The sequence below is a fragment of the Camellia sinensis genome, chromosome 2 (assembly GCF_055761805.1).
Source record: "Camellia sinensis isolate YWXY chromosome 2, ASM5576180v1, whole genome shotgun sequence".
NCBI classification, from domain to species: Eukaryota; Viridiplantae; Streptophyta; class Magnoliopsida; order Ericales; family Theaceae; genus Camellia; species Camellia sinensis.
The window spans coordinates 54,717,419-54,737,619 of record NC_138962.1 but is presented as its reverse complement, the minus strand read 5'-3'; the positions used below and the strand labels follow the sequence as shown (position 1 = coordinate 54,737,619).

Below are 20,201 nucleotides of genomic sequence, written 5' to 3'. Positions count from 1 at the left end.
CTGATGAATGAATCCAAACGCACAACACAATCAAAAACCTAACAGACGAAGCAAAGGAGGCGATTAGTGGCTACCAGCGGCGACGACATCTGAGCCAAGCTTTTTGGAGGAGATCGGGCCGGAGTAGGCATCTGCGGCGGCGAAGACGACTCCCGAACAGGTCAGCAAATCGGACGGTTGGGCCCTAACGTTGGCGGCGGCGAACAATAGACGGAACCCTCTCAAACACCACCGATCTTCAGGTAACTCTTTGAAATCCTTCTGATTTCGTAGATCTGTGTGTGTGGGGCCTCTGCTTACGATTCATGTCTGGAGCCCTTTTCTGTTTATACAACGTTGGGATTTTTCCCAAATTTGTAGAAGTGTGGAATCTGTATCTTTAAATTTTTTCATATTTTGTTTTTCCAAAGTTTTTTTTTTTTTTTTTTTCCATTTTGGGTTCATTACAAATCCGGTTCATTACTGACCTGTTGAAGTGATTCGTCTTGCTTGGGTTCACACATTTTGGAGACAGATATATATATATATATATACATATATCTGTTCTTATATACAAATTTGCAACTCTGTGCGTAATTAGGGTCGGACTAGGTTGAGATTCGTAAAACACTCTCTTCTTCTTTTGATTTTGTTCTTATAATTATCATTAAAAATCTGCCTTTTCTCAGATCACAATTACAAATGAAAAATTGTGTGCTTGGGTTTACACATTTTGTTCAGATCACAATCTGATTTGGGTTCATAGTCAAATCTGATGTTTTTTCAGATTTGTTGATTTTCTGCTTGGGTTCACACATTTTGTTCTTATAATTATAAAAATTACAAATTTCAGATCACAAGTTTGAATTGATGTATTCCTTAGCTGAATGAAATCTGATTTATGAAATTGATGTACACATTGTGCCACTGTTACCCTCTACCCATTTTTCAAATAAATTCTGAATCAAATCTGTGAATGCACTTACGTTATTGGGAATGAATATCAGATTCTGGTAAAGCTGTGTTCAGATCCGAAAAACACTCTTTCGTCTTTTTGATTTTTTGCTTATAATTATCAAGAAAAATCTAAAATTTCAGATCACACATTCGAATTCATGTATGTATATAATATCTGATCTGATTCAAATAGTTGGTCTGATTTATAGAGCTTCAGAATCACAAATTTGGGCCATATGTATGAAGGCACCGTTGTTTAAACAAGTTCGGAAATGCAAATCTGGTGTAGAATTGGAATATCTGTTCAGTTATAGTTTCAAATGCAGATCTTTCATTTTTTATTTATTTATTATATATAAATAAGAAATGCTGTTCCCATTTCTGAGTTGCTCAATTCCCATTTGTGGTTAACATAAATTAACAATTCCCATTTGTGAAATGCTCAATTCCCCTGATTGTTGCGTAATAGAAATGCTCAATTTCCATTTGTGAATTTTTTTTGAATTACATAAAAAAAATTTATTCCAACTCTGGGTTACAAGTTACAGATATTAACAACAAATTGTCAAAATATATATAACTTGTGGTCCAAAAAGGACAAAATTAAAAACTGTAATCAATTAAGCAATATATTAAAAATATATTACGAAGATATTAAAAAAATATATGTGAAATGTTTATTAGAAATTTTGATTTACAAGGTAAACACTGTAAAAATTTTATTACACATATATGTAAAAATTTAATTATGAAAAACATTATCATCAATATATGAATAAATGTTTTCAAAAGAGCCAAAAAATATATTGAAAATATATTACAAATTAGATGTATTAATTTGCGTATATTTTTTACTGAAGACGAAATGGTCAATTCTCAATTCAAGAAAATAAATTAATTACATAAAAAATATTTTCCAACTAAATTATATAAAAAGGAAGGTTCATATATTATCTACAGATATTAACACCAAATTACAAAATATATTATATTTATATTAGAAATATATTAAACAAACAGTTTATTAAAAATACATTAGAGTTAAAAATGTATGCGTGTAAAACTTTCATTACACAGATATGACAAAATTTAATTATGAAAAACTATATCATAAATATATTCAAAAAATATTTTCAAAATATGAAGAAAAAAAATTTATTGAAAATATATTACAAATTAGATGTCTTAATTCGCATATATGTTTTGCTCAGAACAAACGGCTCATTTCTCATTTCTAAAAAATAAATTAATTAGCACCGTAAATATTTTTTGAACTACATTTGGGAAGGAAGGTAGATATATGTACATATATTAACAACAAATTACAAAATTTATGAAATTTATGTTAGAAATATAGAAAAATAACAGTTGACTAAAAATATATTACAAAAATGTTTGACAGATATTAATAATGTATTAATATTATATATTACAAATTTAGAGGTAAACAATAAAGAGTGTAAAAGTTTTATTAAACAGATATGACTACATTTAATTATGGAAAACCATATCGTACATATATTCCAAAATGTTTTTAAATAAAAAAAAATATATATTGAAAATATATTACAGATTAGATGTATTAATTTGCGTTTATTTTTAACTCAACACGAAAGGGTCAATTCTCATTTCCTAAAAATAAATTAATTAGCACCATAACTATTTTCGATCTACATTTGGGAAGGAAGCCACATATATTATGTACATATATTACCAACAAATTACAAAATATATCAAATTTATATTAAAAATATATTAACTAAATAATTTATTTCCAATATATCTTAAACAAATGTTAGACAGATATTACTAATGTATTAATATTATATATTACAAATTTAGAGGTAAACAATAAAGAGTGTACAAGTTTTATTAAACAGATATGAGTACATGTAAGTATGAAAAAATTTATCATAAATACATTCAAAAACGTAAATATAGTACAAATATATTCTCACCAACCCATTTTGCTGCCTATCATAAAAAATGTAGTACAAATATATTCTCACCAATCCATTTTGCTGCCTATCATAAAAAACATTATCAAAATATATTACAACATAGATTTATTAATTTGAGTACGCAATCGTGTTCATGTTCATTCATGTCAATTTACTTTATATTAAATCGTAGCATGGCGTCGTTCACCTCTACTGCAACTTCCAGTACATGGCCAGGACGAATGTGTGCTTGTGGATATGGCCCGTGTATTGTTAGGATTTCCAGGTCCACCAAGAATCCAGGGCGTTCCTACTTTGTATGTCCCCTCCCTGTGGTGAGTGACCCAATCTTTACCGGTCATAACTTAATGAACATTAACAACCCATGAAACTAATAGTTGCATATTTTTCACTCATCAGCCTTGTGTCAGTTGGATTGGTTGGTGTGAAGAACGAAGCCATGAGAACCAAGGCTATGCGTCAGCCGGAGATGAAATTGCCATGCAATTGCGGGCTGATGTCATAGACATTCAACAATCCTTGCGTGTGCTTAAGATCATTGTGTATGTGCTCTGCATTGTCGTTGTTATTTTGTTGTGCCGTATGTAAGCACCGTTACCATGTTCTTAGTATGTACAAAGACATTAGTATGTGTTGAATATGTTGTTAGTATGTAGTTAGTATGTTTGTAGTACGATGGTATTATGTTGTCGCATATGGGAGCCGTAATACTAACTATCATGTTTTTGTCCACTACTAACTTCCATGGAACCTGTGTACGTACGTAAAAAATGTTTTCAATGGGTATATGCAAATTTCATCTTCGGCATCATATATCTGCGTTTGTTGTTTTTAATGTGTCATTTGTTGTGCGTGTGTATATAACAACCAAATTTGTGATTTATATCTTTTGTAACTGTACATTAGTAATGGCTTCCACACGTACTTCGCCTCGTAACCACTCGAAAAGCAAAGGCGTTGTCAGTGACAAGTCAACCAGTCTTGAAGAGACACAAACTCAGCTAAGCCACAAGGCCTCATGGGACAGTAACTCAGTCCGAGTTTTCCTCCAGTTGATTGCAAATGAGATTAGTAAAGGAAATCGGCCATTCTTAGTCCTCAGCCAGGCAGGGTACAAGTCGTTGTCAAGGAAATTTCAGAGAAAAACAGGAAAAAAACATGGACTTAAACAGTTGAAGAATAAGTACAGTTGAAGAAAGAGTGGCAAGCGTGGACGAAGTTGATGGATTCAAGCAAGGGAGTGTCCGGGATAGGCTTTGACTATGACACCGGTTTGTTTCAGGCACCTGACGAGTGGTGGGACAAGATGGAATCAGTAAGTACATGTAGAAACAAGTTTTATATTTCTCATTTACCAGTACATTTTTTACTTCTTAATTCAACTTCAATAAAATTTATGAATATGAAATATAACGTCAACCTCTTTTACACATGTACATGTCTGCAGATCAACAAGGTGTGTGCGAAGTTCAGGAAGAAAACGTTGGAACACCGTGACTTGATGGAGACGGTTTTCATGGGGGCAGCAGCTACTGGGAAGCACCATTGGACCCCGGGAGAGAACATTCCTGAAGCTGCTACGGACTCATCTGATTCAGTGCGTAGTTTGGGAGCCCAGCCATTCACTGATCCGATACCCACAGGAGTACAGGACGTGGATTCTGATTCTTCACTGGAGCATGTGTCGATTGAAAAGGCAAAACGGAGAAAGACGCCATCAACAAGTGTTTCAAAGTCGAAGAAGGCAACAAGTGGTGCGTCTGTTATTGCGGAGAGCATGAACAGAATGACAGATGTGGTCCGTTCGAAGAATCAGCAGGTCACGGTCAGGCACCTCACAGGCAACGAATCACTGTACACTATTTCCGAGTGCATGCATAAACTGAGCAGTATTCCGGCCATGATTGGTACACCGTTATTCCATTTCGCCTCCACACTTATGGATAACGCTGATTACCGGGAGGTCATGATGTGCCAGCCTGATGACGACCACATCATTGGCTGGCTTACATAGAAGCAGCTCCAGTGTACTGCGTCGGGGCCATTTGCAAACCTGTTTGGGAGTAGGCGGATGTGATGCTACGGTCTTACGAGTGTTGAAGATGCATGTCTTTTTCTTCCTTTTTAAAACTTAGACTTATGGTACTGTTTGTTATGTACTAAAACAGGATGGTGGTGTGTGCATGTTTTGCATTATGTCTCTTTTTTTTTTTCTTCTTGCTAGCTACGGGCAGTGACAAGTTTTAGGTAAGTGCATGGGTTGACAGACCGGAAGCATGGTTGTGCTTCGTTTTTGGGAAATGAATGGGATGTTTACGGTTTAATATTTTGTGGCGCTACGTTTAAGACAGGGAATTACGTTTTCGATGCACGCTTCTGAATGCCTATATGTCGCAAGTTCTTTTGTTAGTTTTGTGGTTGTTACAACCATGGCCCCCCTGTAAAGCATACGTTGAACAGCTTCTTTTTTTTTTGCAATTCATATGATCATGCGTTCCAAAGGACATTGGTGACAGCATTGCGTTCATTAAAAACAATGTCGGCATTGTATAATTGCAAAATTCAATATAATTTAACTCAATGAATCACGTGCCAACTAATTGAAAGCCTGCCACTTTTGTAGGTTTTGCATCAACGAAAACGCGATGAATCCCTGGGATGGAAGCAACCATGATGAAATAATGGAAATGCTGAATCAAATGGCGGTCCAGCTGCAACAAGAACAGAACTGCACATTTCTACAAGCATGCCACTTGGCGACAGAATGGTACCAAAAACACATGCATAAAACGCCATGTCGCACTTCTATACTAACCGGGAATACATGGATATGCGAACTATATGCGGGGCATATGGGTCGTTTTGAGGAAAATGTTTGCAGGCCGAAGGAAGTTTTTGCCGCATTGTGTGAGACATTAGTAAATGATTTTGGGTTACAAGTCCCGCAACGTCCACATGGCTTAGCTGTTGAAGAAAGCGTTGCGATGTTTATCCATGTCTTGAAAGGGAAGCAAAATCGGGAAATCCAGGAACGGTTCCAACATTTTGGGGAGACTGTGTCGAGGCACGTGCATAACGTATTAAATTCCATGAAAGAGTTCACTGTTGTCCATTGCCGGCCCACATACAGTCAGCATCGTATACATCCATACGTGAGGTCTAGACGGAAATACCTACCGTTCAAGGTACTTCAGCAAAACATGATTGACATATAAATCAAGACAATATATATGTTTTTTGTTATTAACTGCACGTGACAAATGTGAAACACTTGTTACAAGGTTACGAAACAAAACATATGATCCATGTTGACAGGACTGCATTGGCGCAATAGACGGAACACATGTCAGTGCATGGGTTACGGGGCCAGATGCGACAACATATTTCGGTAGGAAATACTGTCACACACAAAATATAATGGCCGCTGTCGATTTTGACATGTGTTTCATATTCATTTCTTGCGGATGGGAAGGAAGTATGCATGATAGTCGCATATTCAACGAGATACTAACAAATGACAACGTCCCCTTCCCACATCCTGACGAAGGTAACACATGGCCATGTTATTAGATTTGTTAACAAATACTTATTTGCTGACAGAGCGTTATATGAAAATGACGCAGAATGTTGGTTTTGGTGTCATACATTGTCGTCATGTATGCAGGCAAATATTATCTTGTCGATTCTGGCTATGTAAACCGGATTGGTTACTTAGCACCATTCAAAGGCCACCGTTACCACCAACAAGAATTCCGACGTATTGCAAGAAACGCGATGGCAAACACGCCAAGGGAATTATTTAACAAAGTCCACTCGTCCTTACGCAGTGTCGTGGAACGCACTTTCGGTACCTGGAAAAATTGATGGGGGTTTATTCGAGACATGCCTCGGTATGACTTTGCAAATGTGCAAGTTCAGTTAGTAGGTGCGTCAATGGCATTACATAATTATATACGGCGAAACACAGGTAACCCAACAACTGTTCAGCCAATCTGTGACGAGGAAGAGGCTATGACAATAGTAAATGCCATACCAGAAGTTGAACATGACGAGGATGGTTTAATGGTTGGAGATGAGGACCCCCATATGGCATTGGTCCGCCTTCACATACGTGACAAATTATGTTACATGCGTAATAACGGAATGTTAGGAAATATATAGTACTCGAAATAATGTTCGTATGGTCGTCACGTAATGACACACGTGGAACAGACTGTATTCAAATATATTATTATGTATAATATGTATGAGTTGCCAGGGGAATGTAACCCCTTCCAGTTGCTGACGTGCCTAACTTAAAAAATAACAATCCATACGAATTTTGCTTTTGGAAAAATAAAAAAAGGTGAAACAAATAAAAACAAATTAAAAAGAAAACTAATACACAAATTGTAATGTGCGACGTGAATTACAAATAAATGAAACACATAAATATATTAAAAAAAAGTTATTGTATACCAATTAAAAAAAACAAGACTTAGTTAAAAATAAAAATCGAAGATAAAAAAAAAACATAGTTAAAAAAAAACATAGTTATAGTAAAAAAAAAAAATTTAAAAAGACAAAAACATAAATTCCCAAATAAAAATCGAAAAATTTAAGCACAATACCCCAAATCCAAACCGAAAATGAAAAAAGTAACAGGAAAAAAAAATTAAGCATAATATGAAAAATCCAAGCGCAAAATAAAAAAATTTCAAACAAAAAAAAAAGTTAACGCAAAATCCGCCAAACTACAAAAAAAAAAAACATAAAATAAAAAAGACAAAATTTGGAGTTGCAAAATTCGGGAGATCGAAACACAACATACAAAAATTGTCAAAAAAAAAAACGTAAAGCGAAAAATGCCAAAGCGAAACCCCCCTCCAAAAAAACAAAACAACAAAAAAGGCAAAATCGAAACCCCAACATAACAAAATTAAAATAAAAAAGAAGAACCAAAATATGGCAAATTCAATTCCAAAAAAAATAAATAAATAAATAAACAAATTAATCAAAAGTCAGCAGATCGACACCCAATATGAAAAAAAAGAAAAAGAAAATAAACACAAAAAAAAAAAAGCCAAATCCAAACCCTCAAAAAAAAAATAGCAAAATACGTGAAATCGAAAGATAACATAAAAAAAATTTTAAAAAAATATAACAAAAAAATGCCAAATCCAAAAATAAATAAATAAATAAATTTAAACAAAAATAAAAAATTGGAAAAAAAAATACCAAAACAAAAAAACCAAATTTTTTTTCCCAACAAAAAGCCAAATTTGTATATAAAAAAAAAAAAAAACCGAAAATATGCCAAATCCAAACCCAAATAAAAAAATCAAAAAAATGGAAAAGGGCAATTTCGTCATTTAACAACATGACACCTCACCAAAAAGCCAAAAAGCCAAAAAAGTCAAAAAGCCCTTCCCAAACCAGGCTTTTTAGCCCCAGGCTAAAATAGCCAAAAAAGCCAAAAAGCCAACCCACTTCCCAAACGGAGGCTAAGAATATTGAAATCAATTGATTTTGAAATATTGCACATCACAGGTGACACTCAAATTGTTGATTTGGAACAATACAACAATGAAAAGGTGAAATTTTTTTGTTTGTTTGTCTTGTTCGTATAGAAGATGTTTTATTCATTATGTATTCAAATAAGAGCTGAGCATTTATAAAATGTTCAATTATTTATATTTAATTAGATATTAAATGTTCATACATAAAAATTTATAAAATATTTAATTATTTATATTTGATCAAATATTATCCATACATAAAAAATTAAGCATTTCGGTTTAGTTAGTTTCTTTAACTATGTATTTATAAACAATACTAAAACTGATTTTTGTAGAATTCTGTACTCACCCAATGTAGCAATGTTGGAACGGATTGTACACACCATAGCCTAGGTGAGAATCGCAGATCGTTAGATGACCTACGAGATGATGATCGTTTCTTCATCAGAGATGAAACTTGCTGGACAAACTACAGCTTTCGCCGGCTGATTGAAAGCCTCCGTTTGTCAGCTTAGTTCCTGAGAGAAAACTCCTGTTTGTCTACGTGGTCTTGTATTGTGTTGTGGTGCGTTCTCAGTTTATTAGCTTAGGTTAAAAAGTGCAAGTTAGAGTGTGAATTGAGATATTTTTATAATCTAAAAATTATCATGTGTGTATTAAGTGTCTATTTGAAAACTTTGGTTAAAAGTTGTGTTTTACAGCTTGTCTAAAAAAATTAGATTGGTTTTTTTAACATAAAAGTCATTTGGGACGGTCTAAAAAAGTTATTTGTGAAATTATAATTATATTTTTTATGTTGTTTAGGGTTATACATGGATGAAAATATAAATTTCTTAAATTGGGTGGGGTAATTTGGTCATTTTATTGTGATGTGACATCGTAAACAAATATTAACAAAAAAAAAGTCAAAAGTAACTTTTTACTAATTTTTCAAATCATTTTCTAAAAAAGCCAAAAACATTAACCAAAAAAACCAAAAACAATTTTTTACCAACTTCCTAAATCACTTTCCAAAAGAGTCAAAAAGCTTGGTTAAAAGCTAAAAATCAGCTGGGAAATTATTTTCATCTAATTGTTGAGCATGTTGAATACTTTCACGTGTATCAGAAGTTAGGTATTTATCTCACCAAGATTTGAGCATAGCTGTAAATCCAGATATAAGTAGGGAGACTATTTATCCCACCAAGATTTGAGCAAACCTGTAAATCCAGATATAAGTAGGGAGACTATTTCAGATTGAGTGTAACCAAGATAATTACTAAGGTAACTATTTACAACTATGGGCATATGATTTAATTTTTGTAAAATTTAATTTTGACTAAGACCATTAACATTCCATTCATATAATTTTTTAGTAGGAACAAAAAATTGATTGCTAATATTAACTTTTAACCATCTTCTCAAAATACTCTTAAATAATTGGTATATACTGAAATGATTCATGACGTGTAAATAGAAATCCCTTTAAAAATTAATTATTTTTAACTATTTTTGCGTATTGTCAAAACAAATTTTGACAATAAAATTTTGATAGAACTGTATAGATGCTAAATATAAGTAATATTGTCACGTAGTTATTCTTAATTAGTTTTTGAAATGACGTTAGTTTTTAAAATGACGTTAGACAAATGGAACTACTTGAATTGAATTCAAAGTAGAAAGTGCCAAATAAAATTAAAATTTACTCAAAAGCAAAAGACAAAAAAAGCTCTGCCCAACCCTCCCCGCAGATCAAGCATGGCCTAAATGGGTCTCTCAAATTTAAATTTGAACCCTGAGAGGCCTCTGAGCTATCACGAGTGTCATTTTAATTATCCCAATATCATCCATGAAAGTGTCATTTTAATTATCCCAATATCATCCATGAAAAATAGTCATAATTTTTTTCCCAGATGCATAAGAAAGAAGAAATCTGGAGGAAAGCAATAATCCAAACACCAAGAGAAGCCATTTATAGCAATTAATCTTCAGTTTATTTATACACTAATTTACTTACACTGCACACATGTAATAGTAGTAGTAGTACAAAGTAACAGAGCATTTTTTTCATATACAGATAGAAATCTACAATTCAATTTATACAAGATAAGAAGAATCAGCAACTAAAATGTACAAAGTGGACCTAAAAAAGATTTCTTAGGTTTAACCCATCACCATCACATCTTCTCAATCAAATGAACATACCATGGGCCATGGACACCGCAGGACACCGTAGCCGCTACCAACACCACTTCACTGGATCCCATCACCATATCGAGTAGAGAAGCTGCACCCACCTGGCGGAGTGCCATCTCTGCCAATGCTCTTCCTCCTGGCCCATTTCCCCCAAGAACAACTCCTCTAACAGCTAAATAAACAGCACGGGACACCCGAACAAATATTGGGTCCCCGGCTTGCAAGCTTTTCATTAACAACCTCGCCATAACATTCTTCCGGGACTCGAGTTTTATGGTGTCACCGGTTTTGTCATCACCTTGTGTAAATGAACCAAGTAGTTCAGTGATTTCCTTGATTCCAGCGTCCTCAACGGAGTCCAGAAGCTCGGAAAGTTGCTTAACACAGCTCAATATTATGTTTTCCAAGTCTGCTGGGTTGCGTACTATCTGCTCACTGAGGAGAGTTTGCCGAAGAACTAGAATGCTGCTCAGATTAAGCGAATCAGAAAGGACGCATCAGTGAGACAATGATAAAATTGGCCAGAAACCTTTGTTACCAAAAGGAACTAGAATTTTAAACAGAATGTGATTCATAAAAATATAAATTCATATAGAATTTCATGCCAGAACAATGTGATGTGACAGTGGCAATCTTGAAAATATAACTCACGCTGATGGGCATTTGTTTTTAAAGTGATAGTAGCTAAGGCTGCCACATCAATTTCGATCAAAATTCTGTATAAATCTTTGTTTGCATAGCACACTACTAAATTAAAAAAGATGAATAGGAAGGGGGGGGGGGGGGGGTGGGGGATGATCTACTTCACATACCTCGTAGAAATTACAATGATCTTCTGAAGTTGGGCTTGAACAGCCCTAAGCCTAGAGAGATTGAGCTTCAGAGTTTCAGGCAAAGCTTCTTGTGTTAGCCCAGATACACCAGTCACTAACTTCAACAAGCCAAGCCTCACTAACAAATCAACCTTCTCTCCCTTGCATTCTAGTTTATTATCTGATCCTATAACAGAAGAACATAGTCCCAGTGTTAAATGTATGTACATCACGTTGTGTACCAGTAGTTCATTTCAAACAACAACAATATCAGTAAATAACAGACCCCAAATGAGTATAACATTTAAACCTGTTGCATTTGTTGCATTTTTGCTGGTAGAAGGGACTGAAGTCAGTTGGCTTCCACTTGTTTTGACTATGCTTCCACCCGTTCTGAGTGTGGTGGAAAGAAGAAGCCTCTGAGAAGAACTTTCATTACTCCTCGTCAATTCCAAGAGTGCATTTGTGTGTTCGTGCCATTCCTGATCTTTGCTATCCCACACAGACGAAAGCCACCTCGTTGTCAAAGGTAGAGCAGTAGAGGCATCAGAGGGAGGTCCGTGATGTTTGGCAAAAGCATTTTTCAGATACTCCAAACCGGCAGGCCCCTTTAGAAGTGGTTGCATAATTTTTATACGTGCTTTGCTGATCTCTTGCTTGAGTGCCTGTGGGGAAAAGTGTAACAATCGCTTTCATGCACAGGCTACAAATTATACAGAAAATGTACAAATAAGGGTATGTGACATATTCCCATGCATCCATGGCAATGGTTTGTAAAACGAATCACTCTTTTAAGTGGTTACCTACCGGAGTTGTGGCTCGTAAAGAAGATTCTCCAAATTAAGAAACAAAGTTGGTCTGATCATATAGTGTTGTTCCCGGTTTTCTTTATAATCTTAATTTATTTTACATTAGATTTATCTGAGACAACCTACTTGTGATGAATTTGATCTCCAAAATTTATGAAATTCAATTTCCAGTTATGCTCTCATGGGCTAATTTTGCAGTTTATGATTTATGAAGTTACATTATTCATTCTTGCAACAATGCCAACCCCTAGGGAAATATTATTACCACATTGTTGCACAATATGCAATAGAGTGAAATATAAATATAAAGAATAGAGAAGGCATAGACAAATACCTGTATTTGCTCCAAGACAAAGCGCAAACCCTTGATCAACGCAACAATGTATGATTGGTTTGATCCATTTCCAGCTTGACAAATCTCAGCTAGTTCTTTCAGCAATTTCAGGTGGGCAACCTTTAGTTCATCCTCCTTCGCTGGAGCAGAAAGCTTCTGCAAAGTGATCAATGCAAAATCCAGAATCTTTCCAAGATAATCCATGTCTAGCTTACCCAAATTCAGCACCTGAGGAAAGAAAAAAGAAAATAAATTGTGTAAAAAGAGTGAATAAATCTTGGCCGCAACAATAGAAAAAGTGATTGAGCATGCTACCTGAGAGAGAATGTCCAGATCAATAGCTCCAAAAATCTCTTCTTTCCAGTTCTGAGGAGCCATCTCACAGAATCCATCTCTCACTTCCCTCATTAGCTCAACAACCCGGTCATAATTAGGCTCATCCTGTTTCATAGATTCTGTGATGCCATCCCAGAAAGCCTTTTCCATTGTCTCTTTTATCTTTGCCTGCAGGGTAAAGAAATGAGGAATCGAGTCCATACGAACAGCTGAAAATGTCAACCTATCAAACTCAAACATGTGGCCACTCACAGAGAATGGACACAATTTCCATTATGCTTTGTAAAAAAACGAGACGTGTCTATGTCTACACCAACTCAGGTGTAGGCTTCATATTATAGTATAGATATAGATATAAAAATTTCAAAATGAGAGCAGTCATTTATTTATAGGTGATTTATCAGAAATTAATAATCAAGACAATATACTAACCTTCATGCTGCTTTGGTCTTCAGGAGTGACATTCAAACTATCTGCAAATGTAAGCTCATGAAGAACTTCATTCACCATCAATTCATTCTCCATGGCCAACTTCTCGTCAGACTCATGGAGTTGGTTCATACTGCTGCTAGAAGCAGATGAGCTGACTTCTTTGAGTGGAGAACGATAGTCATCTTGAAATAAGGAGCGAACAACAGGACTTGGCTTCTGAATACCTTCGATTGTACTACCTCTTTTATCTGAGTTAGAAATAGAAGTAAAAGCTCGGGAAATAGGTGGGTTTGGAGATGGAATATGCATGATTGGGGGAGACCCTACTGGATGATGACTTCCATTCTCCTTTGCTTGGAAATATTTGGTTCTTGTGTCAGAAAGAGCACATTCCATTCGTTCAATCCCAGCATCTCCACTGAGATGACGCACTTTCTCCCTCAAAAGTTTCTGATCGTCAGTGACCTTTCAACAGAAGTAACCAAATAGACCATTAGTCACATCAGTGGGAGAACAAAATTAAACACTCGTTGGCGCAAATGTTAAAATCTTAGGCTTCCAAATGAAAATGTATGTTCAATTCTTAAAAGTAGCCACTTCATGCAGATACTGCCAGTGGTTAGCATGAATTGAGTGCACCTCTCCCAGCACCCCACCCCAGCAATCAATCAGTGATACACACTATATTACATCCATCTTCCAAACCAAACCAAACCAAGCCAAGCCTTAAGTCCCATCAAATGGGTCGGCTATATTACATCCATCTTCACGTGAAAAAAATTAATAAAATGCACTTTTATGGTTACATACTGGAAACACTTCAAGCATAATAAAAGAAAAAAAAAAATCAGTATGAAAAGATTCGAAAAGAATAATTTATTTAGCAATACGTTTACCAACTTTATTACAACTACCTAAATTTTGTTGTGTAATTTTATTTATTGGGTATAATGATTCTGCTTGAAAGGAATTCTTTGGAGGTAAGGAATAAAACCTGTTTCTGAATAGCTTTCATGTCATGAGTTAGATCACCATCACTATCCCCATCTGGAGTCATCTTGCACTTCTGGATCATAGACAGCTCAAGATGACAGGCAGCTTTCACCAAATCCTCCTCCAACGATTGAGCATCCTTAACCTTCCACGCGACAAAGCTGTTCAAGTAGGAGCACCATGCTGCATCAAAAGCTGCAAGCTGAGACTTGAAGGTCAAACGTCTTGATTGTTCAGGGTCAGACACTTCATCAGAATTCTGTATAGGCCCATTTAGTATTATCTTCATTAACAACTCAAACTCTCGAACAAACTTTTCAGCAGACTTGGCCAGAGCAATTTCACGTTCTCCTTGGCCACTGAAAACTGCATCTGGATGGCCCAGTATCATATAAGCACATAGCACAACTCTCACCTGGTACCTTGACAATTTAACAGGACTCTTGGCAACTTCTCTAACAGACACTGGTCTCTTGGCATCTTTGCTCTGGGTAGGTGATTTCCTGGGTGTACGCCTCCTGTTTGGGGAAACAACTCGCTTAAGAAGATGGTCAATGTCATCCGAACTAGAAGGATTACTGGTAGCAACAACAGGTTTTGACAGCTTATAGCGGCTCTCAAGACGGTCAAGTAAAGCTTTTACTGTCTGAAGGGTAGCAGGTGATTCAATACGACGAGCAAGCTGCTCAAATGGCATCAATTCCATACATCTTTCATTAATATTCAAAGCGTCATAAGCTTTTGCCAAATCTAAGGTAGTCTTGTTCAGCTTAACGAAACGTCTCCAGCACCTACAAAGCATAATAACCACCAAAGTAAAACCATGGCTCTACTATATATCCAACTAAAATTCTAAGTAGCTTTAAAATAATTAACTACGAATCCAAAGTCATGCATGTGAGAGTATTTGGAATAAAAAAGGTTCAGCCACAGTGCGAAAATAAAAAAAACATATTCGCTTTCCCCCTTCGAAAATCAGATAGCCCCAGTGAAATTGATTATAGCTGTTGTTCAATTTAAACCTGTGGTTGCATTACTACTATTCGTCATTCACTCTAAAACATATAAACCAACTAAACCAAACCAAACTAAGCTTTGTGTCCCAATTAAGTGAGGTCAGATGCATGAATCCTTTTTTGTTATTCACACTGCAATACATGCATTATTTAAATCCAAATCAACATAAACAAATAGCTAACAAAATTAGAAAGTTCCCTCAAGTTAATAACACCGTAAAAGTTAGGGCTCATAGACAGCTATATATGGCTTGATCAGGCAGCAATGCCTTTAAAACAATGAATCATTATGAAATCACAGAAACACTATGAAATTTATTATATTGAAGGTTAATGATTGATCATCTATAGAACATGTATACCTTGCCAACTTTCTAGAGAGAAGGTCAGCCTGCTTGTGCATATTCCAATCAACATGAACAGAGTTATGAAGCCTTCTTCTCTGACTTAGATATTCTGCTCTTTGTCTCTTCGCCTATTTCAATATCAAATTCCACAAGTAAAAAAATAAAGCAAGCGCCATAAAATGGTGATAAATTTGGTGGAAAATGTTATCATGTGTATACCCTTTGCAGTTTGTCCTCCAACTTGTCTTGCATTTTTCTCCTCTCAATCTCTCGCTGGTAGGATACAGATTTGGCGATCTTTCGCACTTGCAGCATCCTAGCACGTGCCCTCTTCTTCTCTTCTTCCAGCAACCCTAATCGCTTCTTCTCAGCAGCTGCACGCTTTTGGGAAATTGCAGCACGCACACGCTCCTTATACTTATTTTCTCGAGCCATCCTCCGTAATAATGATTGAGATGTCCTCTCCTTCAGAGTGGCCCTGCGTTGCCTGTAAGCCTTAAGAATAAGCATTCGATTTGCTTCAGCCTGTCGAACCCGCGACTCCACTTTTGTACCTAGCTCTGCACGTTCCTTCTTAAAACGCATTTCTACTCCAGTTTTAGCAGCTTGCCGCAACTCATCCAACTTAGCTAGGCGCATCTGAGCCTTTGCCAGAATGCTCAACCTGTTCGTCCAAACAATAAAGGCGTACGTGTGAACCGTCAATTATGAATATGTACATTACTATAAGCAGAGTAGTCATCCTAGTCTTCACTCAAAGCCATGCATGGTGCAGGAGGGGAGGAATCTTCAATTAACTTTTGCATTCTCAAGGATAAGAAAGTAAGAGAAATTTTTGAACAAAACTTTCCATGGAATAAACAAAATAAACAGAACGTTACAAGGACAACTTTTGGAGAATTACAAGTAGAGTGCAATTACATCTTCAAAGCCTTTAAAGGGAGGGGAAAAAAGTCAAAAGAATGCCATGAACATGGAGGGGAAAATTAAGTAGCAAGCTGAAACAAAAATATTATAATCATCACAAACAAAAGTAATTTGACCAAATAAAATTGTTTAATTGAAAGTGGATATTTTGGGATAGGGCCTACGCAATGACATGGATGACCTTTCAAACACCCAAACAATAAACCAGCTAAGCTTTTCAAAAAATGTAAACAAAACGTTCTTCAAGAGCCTAACCAATAGCAGTAATTATTACTCAAAGCTTATAATAAAGGACCAAATACTATGCAATAAAAATTAACCTTTTCTGCTCAGCAGCTTGGAGCTTTGCCTCAAGGCGCTGTCCTAGGTCTTCTTCATGGGATGAAGACTGCGAAGGACTTCTTGGCTTCGGACGAGCCTTACTTGACAAGTTCTCGTAGAATTTCTGCAATAAATAAAAGAAAATTTTAAAAAAAAAGATCAGTGAAACTCGGGTAGGTTGATGCTGTTAAAAGTTAACACTAAATAATCCTCAATAACATAATTTATTTTTTTGTGGATGGATTGCATAATGCAAAATGGATTCAAAGTTATAACTTTCAAAGAATTGAATACAATTAAAAAAAAATTGAAACCCTTTTTACAAACAAATTATTGCACCAACAAGACCTAAATTGTGAAAAAATCAAAATTGCAAAAGTGAAATTATGTCAACTTAAATTGAACTAATGGAATTAAAGTTTTCATAAAGTGAATATAAGCTTGAATTTCTAGTACAAGTGAACTCAATAAAATTTCTAAGGGAAATTCTAAATACACACCTTGAAAAGGTGTACCGTATGCACCCTAGTTATGCCATTTTCTTCTTTCGTGATGGCATTATTTTAGTTATGATTCATGAGTTCTTTATTATAGTTGTGTTTAGTTATGATATTTTTTTTAGTTATGACTAAGAAAATATGAAATTATGTTTTTTTTGTCCCCTTTATTATAAGGTGTGTTCCATATCTCCTCAGGTTGTGTTTTACTTATGATAATTTTTTTTTTAGTTATAACTAATAAAATATGAAATTATGCTAGTATTTTTTTTTTAGTTATAAGGTGTGTTCCATAGTATTTCCATTACTAAACACCAATCACTTCCCTCCTAGAAAAAATAAAAATAAAAAATGAAGGCCCAGCCTAAAAAGTACATATATATAATATAAAATTAAAAAGGGGACAAAAATGCAAATATAGTTAGATGAGGGAGAAGAGAAAGAAAATAAAAAATTAAATGAAAAATAGGGTATCCAAAATTTTGCAATAATTTTTGTGAGAGAGAGAGAGAGAGAGAGGGAGAGAGGGAGAGAGAGAGAGAGAGAGAGAGAGAGTGTGAAAAAGAGCAGTGAACAACATTACATGCCCATGTGAAAAAAAGGAAAAGAAAAAGAGCACATAAGGAAAAGTACAAAACAAAATTCAAACAGAAGAAACATCTACCTTCTAACCTAACACGAAGGTAAAATAATAAAAAGAGAATTATTACAAAAATAATAGAAACGAACCATTTGTTTGGTTTCTGGGAAATGGAAGGAAAAGCTCTGATTTTGATCAACATCTATCTAATTCTTAATAATAGAAACAAAATCAGCCAAATAATTAATTCATTTATTTATATAATAATTATATAATAATAATTTATAAAAAATAAATAAATAAATAAGACCGAAAACAAATTTCTGAAATTTTCAATAATTTTCCTTCCTTTTCCTCGAGTTTCTCACAAGCCAAACAGTGGGTATAAAAAATTTCAAAATTCAGACTGGAGAAAAGAACTGTATTTTTTTTTTTTAAATTAATAATAGTTTCCTTAATTTGGTACTCTTACCTAAACTGAACCCAAACAAAACTAGTTCAGTTGCGTTCAATTATTCTTTAATTAGACACCAATTCAACCAAATACACAAAAACACTTCTAGATTTCCTCACAAACAAAACAAACAGAGCCAAGAAGATTGTAAGCAAAGCAAAGAACAAAAGTTTTCCAATTATCGATCAAAACTAATTATTAATTTACGAAAAATTTAAGATAGAGACCTGTCTACGAAGATCGGCATCTCGAAGCTTGGCTTCGATTTCTTCGACAGTCGATGGAGAGGTTTTGGTCTCCAAAAGCCTCCTCCGAAGCCTCCGGGGAATCCTCGGCGGCGACGCCGTATCATCGGTCGCCGGAAACTCCATCGCAACTCCGGAAACCCTACTTGTCTCCGGCGAATCCACTCCCACCGCCATTGAAATCATCATCAAACTCCGATTACAACAACAGTTCAAATTGCTAATCTTTAACGATTAACGTTTAATTATAGATAGATAAATAGAACCGATATGTATATACACAATCAATCAATATATGTGTCTTTAGAGAGAGAGAGAGAGAGAGAGGGAATTCGGAGAAGGAAAGGTCGCGACGGCTGTGGAGTTGCGTATCGGTGTTTGCGTTTTCAGAGCTGTCGAGTTTAGTTTTTATATTTGCTTTTTCTGTAAAATAAAATAATAATAATAATAATAATAATAATAATAATAAGGATTAATTACCCTCACCTCCACCAAATTTGGAGAAAATATAAAAGAAAATTATAAATACATTTTTAAGATTGTGCTTAGTTATGATATTTTTAAAAAAAATTATAATTCAAAAAATTAAAATTATATTTTTTTTTAGTTATAATGTGCATATCATAGTGTTTTTCTTATTTAAAATATAAATTAATTTTTTATAATTTTAAAAATTATAAATATTCTTGTCATTTAATAAAATTTGATAGAAAAGGTAAAAATGTTACCTATATTTTTATATAATAATGAAATTAGCATAACTGTTACTTGAAATATGTTCTTGATATCAGTAAAAATTATTAATTGATTTAATGTAATTAGAAATTTTAAAAGTTGTGATGTAATTTTTAAAAGGAGATAATTAGTCTTTTAAGCAAATATTAAGAAATGTATTTATAATTTATCTAAAATATAATTAATTCAACATTTTTGACATAATTATCTTAATTTTCTTTGCAATTTTAATTTACATATCAGTTAGAGCACTTTTCATCAATATGAATAAAAAAATAATATTATCATATCTTTTATATTAAATGAGTTTGACTTCTTTTAAATTGCTATATTGTAGGGGTGTAAATCTGACCCGGCTCGGGTCAGGCCATGTCGGGCCTCGCGGACTTCTGCCAATATTCGGACCGGCCCACGGACCAAAAAATTAGGCCCACGCCCAGAGATATTCGGGACTCGGGCTTGGGCAGGCCTGACCATTTTTTTTTTTAATTTTTTTTATCAAAATTTTATTATTTTCTACTAAAAAAGACACTGGACTGATGGTCGAGCCTTAAGTGGGCTTTAAGCGGGCCGATGGGCCAGGTTAGGGCGAGCTTCAAAATGGTGGCCCAAGCCCTGGCCCATGAGCTCGGGACCGGGTCCATCCCGGGCCGCAGGTGAGTTTCAAGCCGCCCACAAGCCACGACCCATTTTTACACTCCTACTGAGAGAGTATTTGGGCTTAAGTAGATCTATTTTGAAACCGATTTTGATGTTTCAAACATTCACTTTTTAAGACTTGTTGAGTAAAACA

General features: G+C 34.8%; 2 protein-coding genes across 2 annotated transcripts; one reads left to right on the top strand and one right to left on the bottom strand.

Annotated features, from left to right (window-relative positions):
* Positions 1–4,119: 4,119 nt before the first annotated feature.
* Positions 4,120–4,911, top strand: LOC145813711 (uncharacterized). Its single transcript, XM_082909610.1, has 2 exons — positions 4,120–4,212; positions 4,345–4,911. Exons 1-2 carry the CDS (start codon positions 4,120–4,122, stop codon positions 4,909–4,911), a joined length of 660 nt encoding a protein of 219 aa, XP_082765736.1.
* Positions 4,912–10,321: 5,410 nt separating this feature from the next.
* On the bottom strand, positions 10,322–19,097 carry LOC114281775 (uncharacterized). The gene is made up of 11 exons (XM_028224350.2): positions 18,656–19,097; positions 16,897–17,021; positions 15,869–16,313; positions 15,665–15,777; positions 14,288–15,077; positions 13,294–13,758; positions 12,841–13,029; positions 12,526–12,753; positions 11,693–12,047; positions 11,383–11,569; positions 10,322–11,035 (listed from the first exon to the last, which is right to left on the bottom strand). Exons 1-11 carry the CDS (start codon positions 18,860–18,862, stop codon positions 10,552–10,554), a joined length of 3,588 nt encoding a protein of 1,195 aa, XP_028080151.2. The 5' UTR covers positions 18,863–19,097; the 3' UTR covers positions 10,322–10,551.
* Between the last annotated feature and the right edge of the window lie 1,104 nt (positions 19,098–20,201).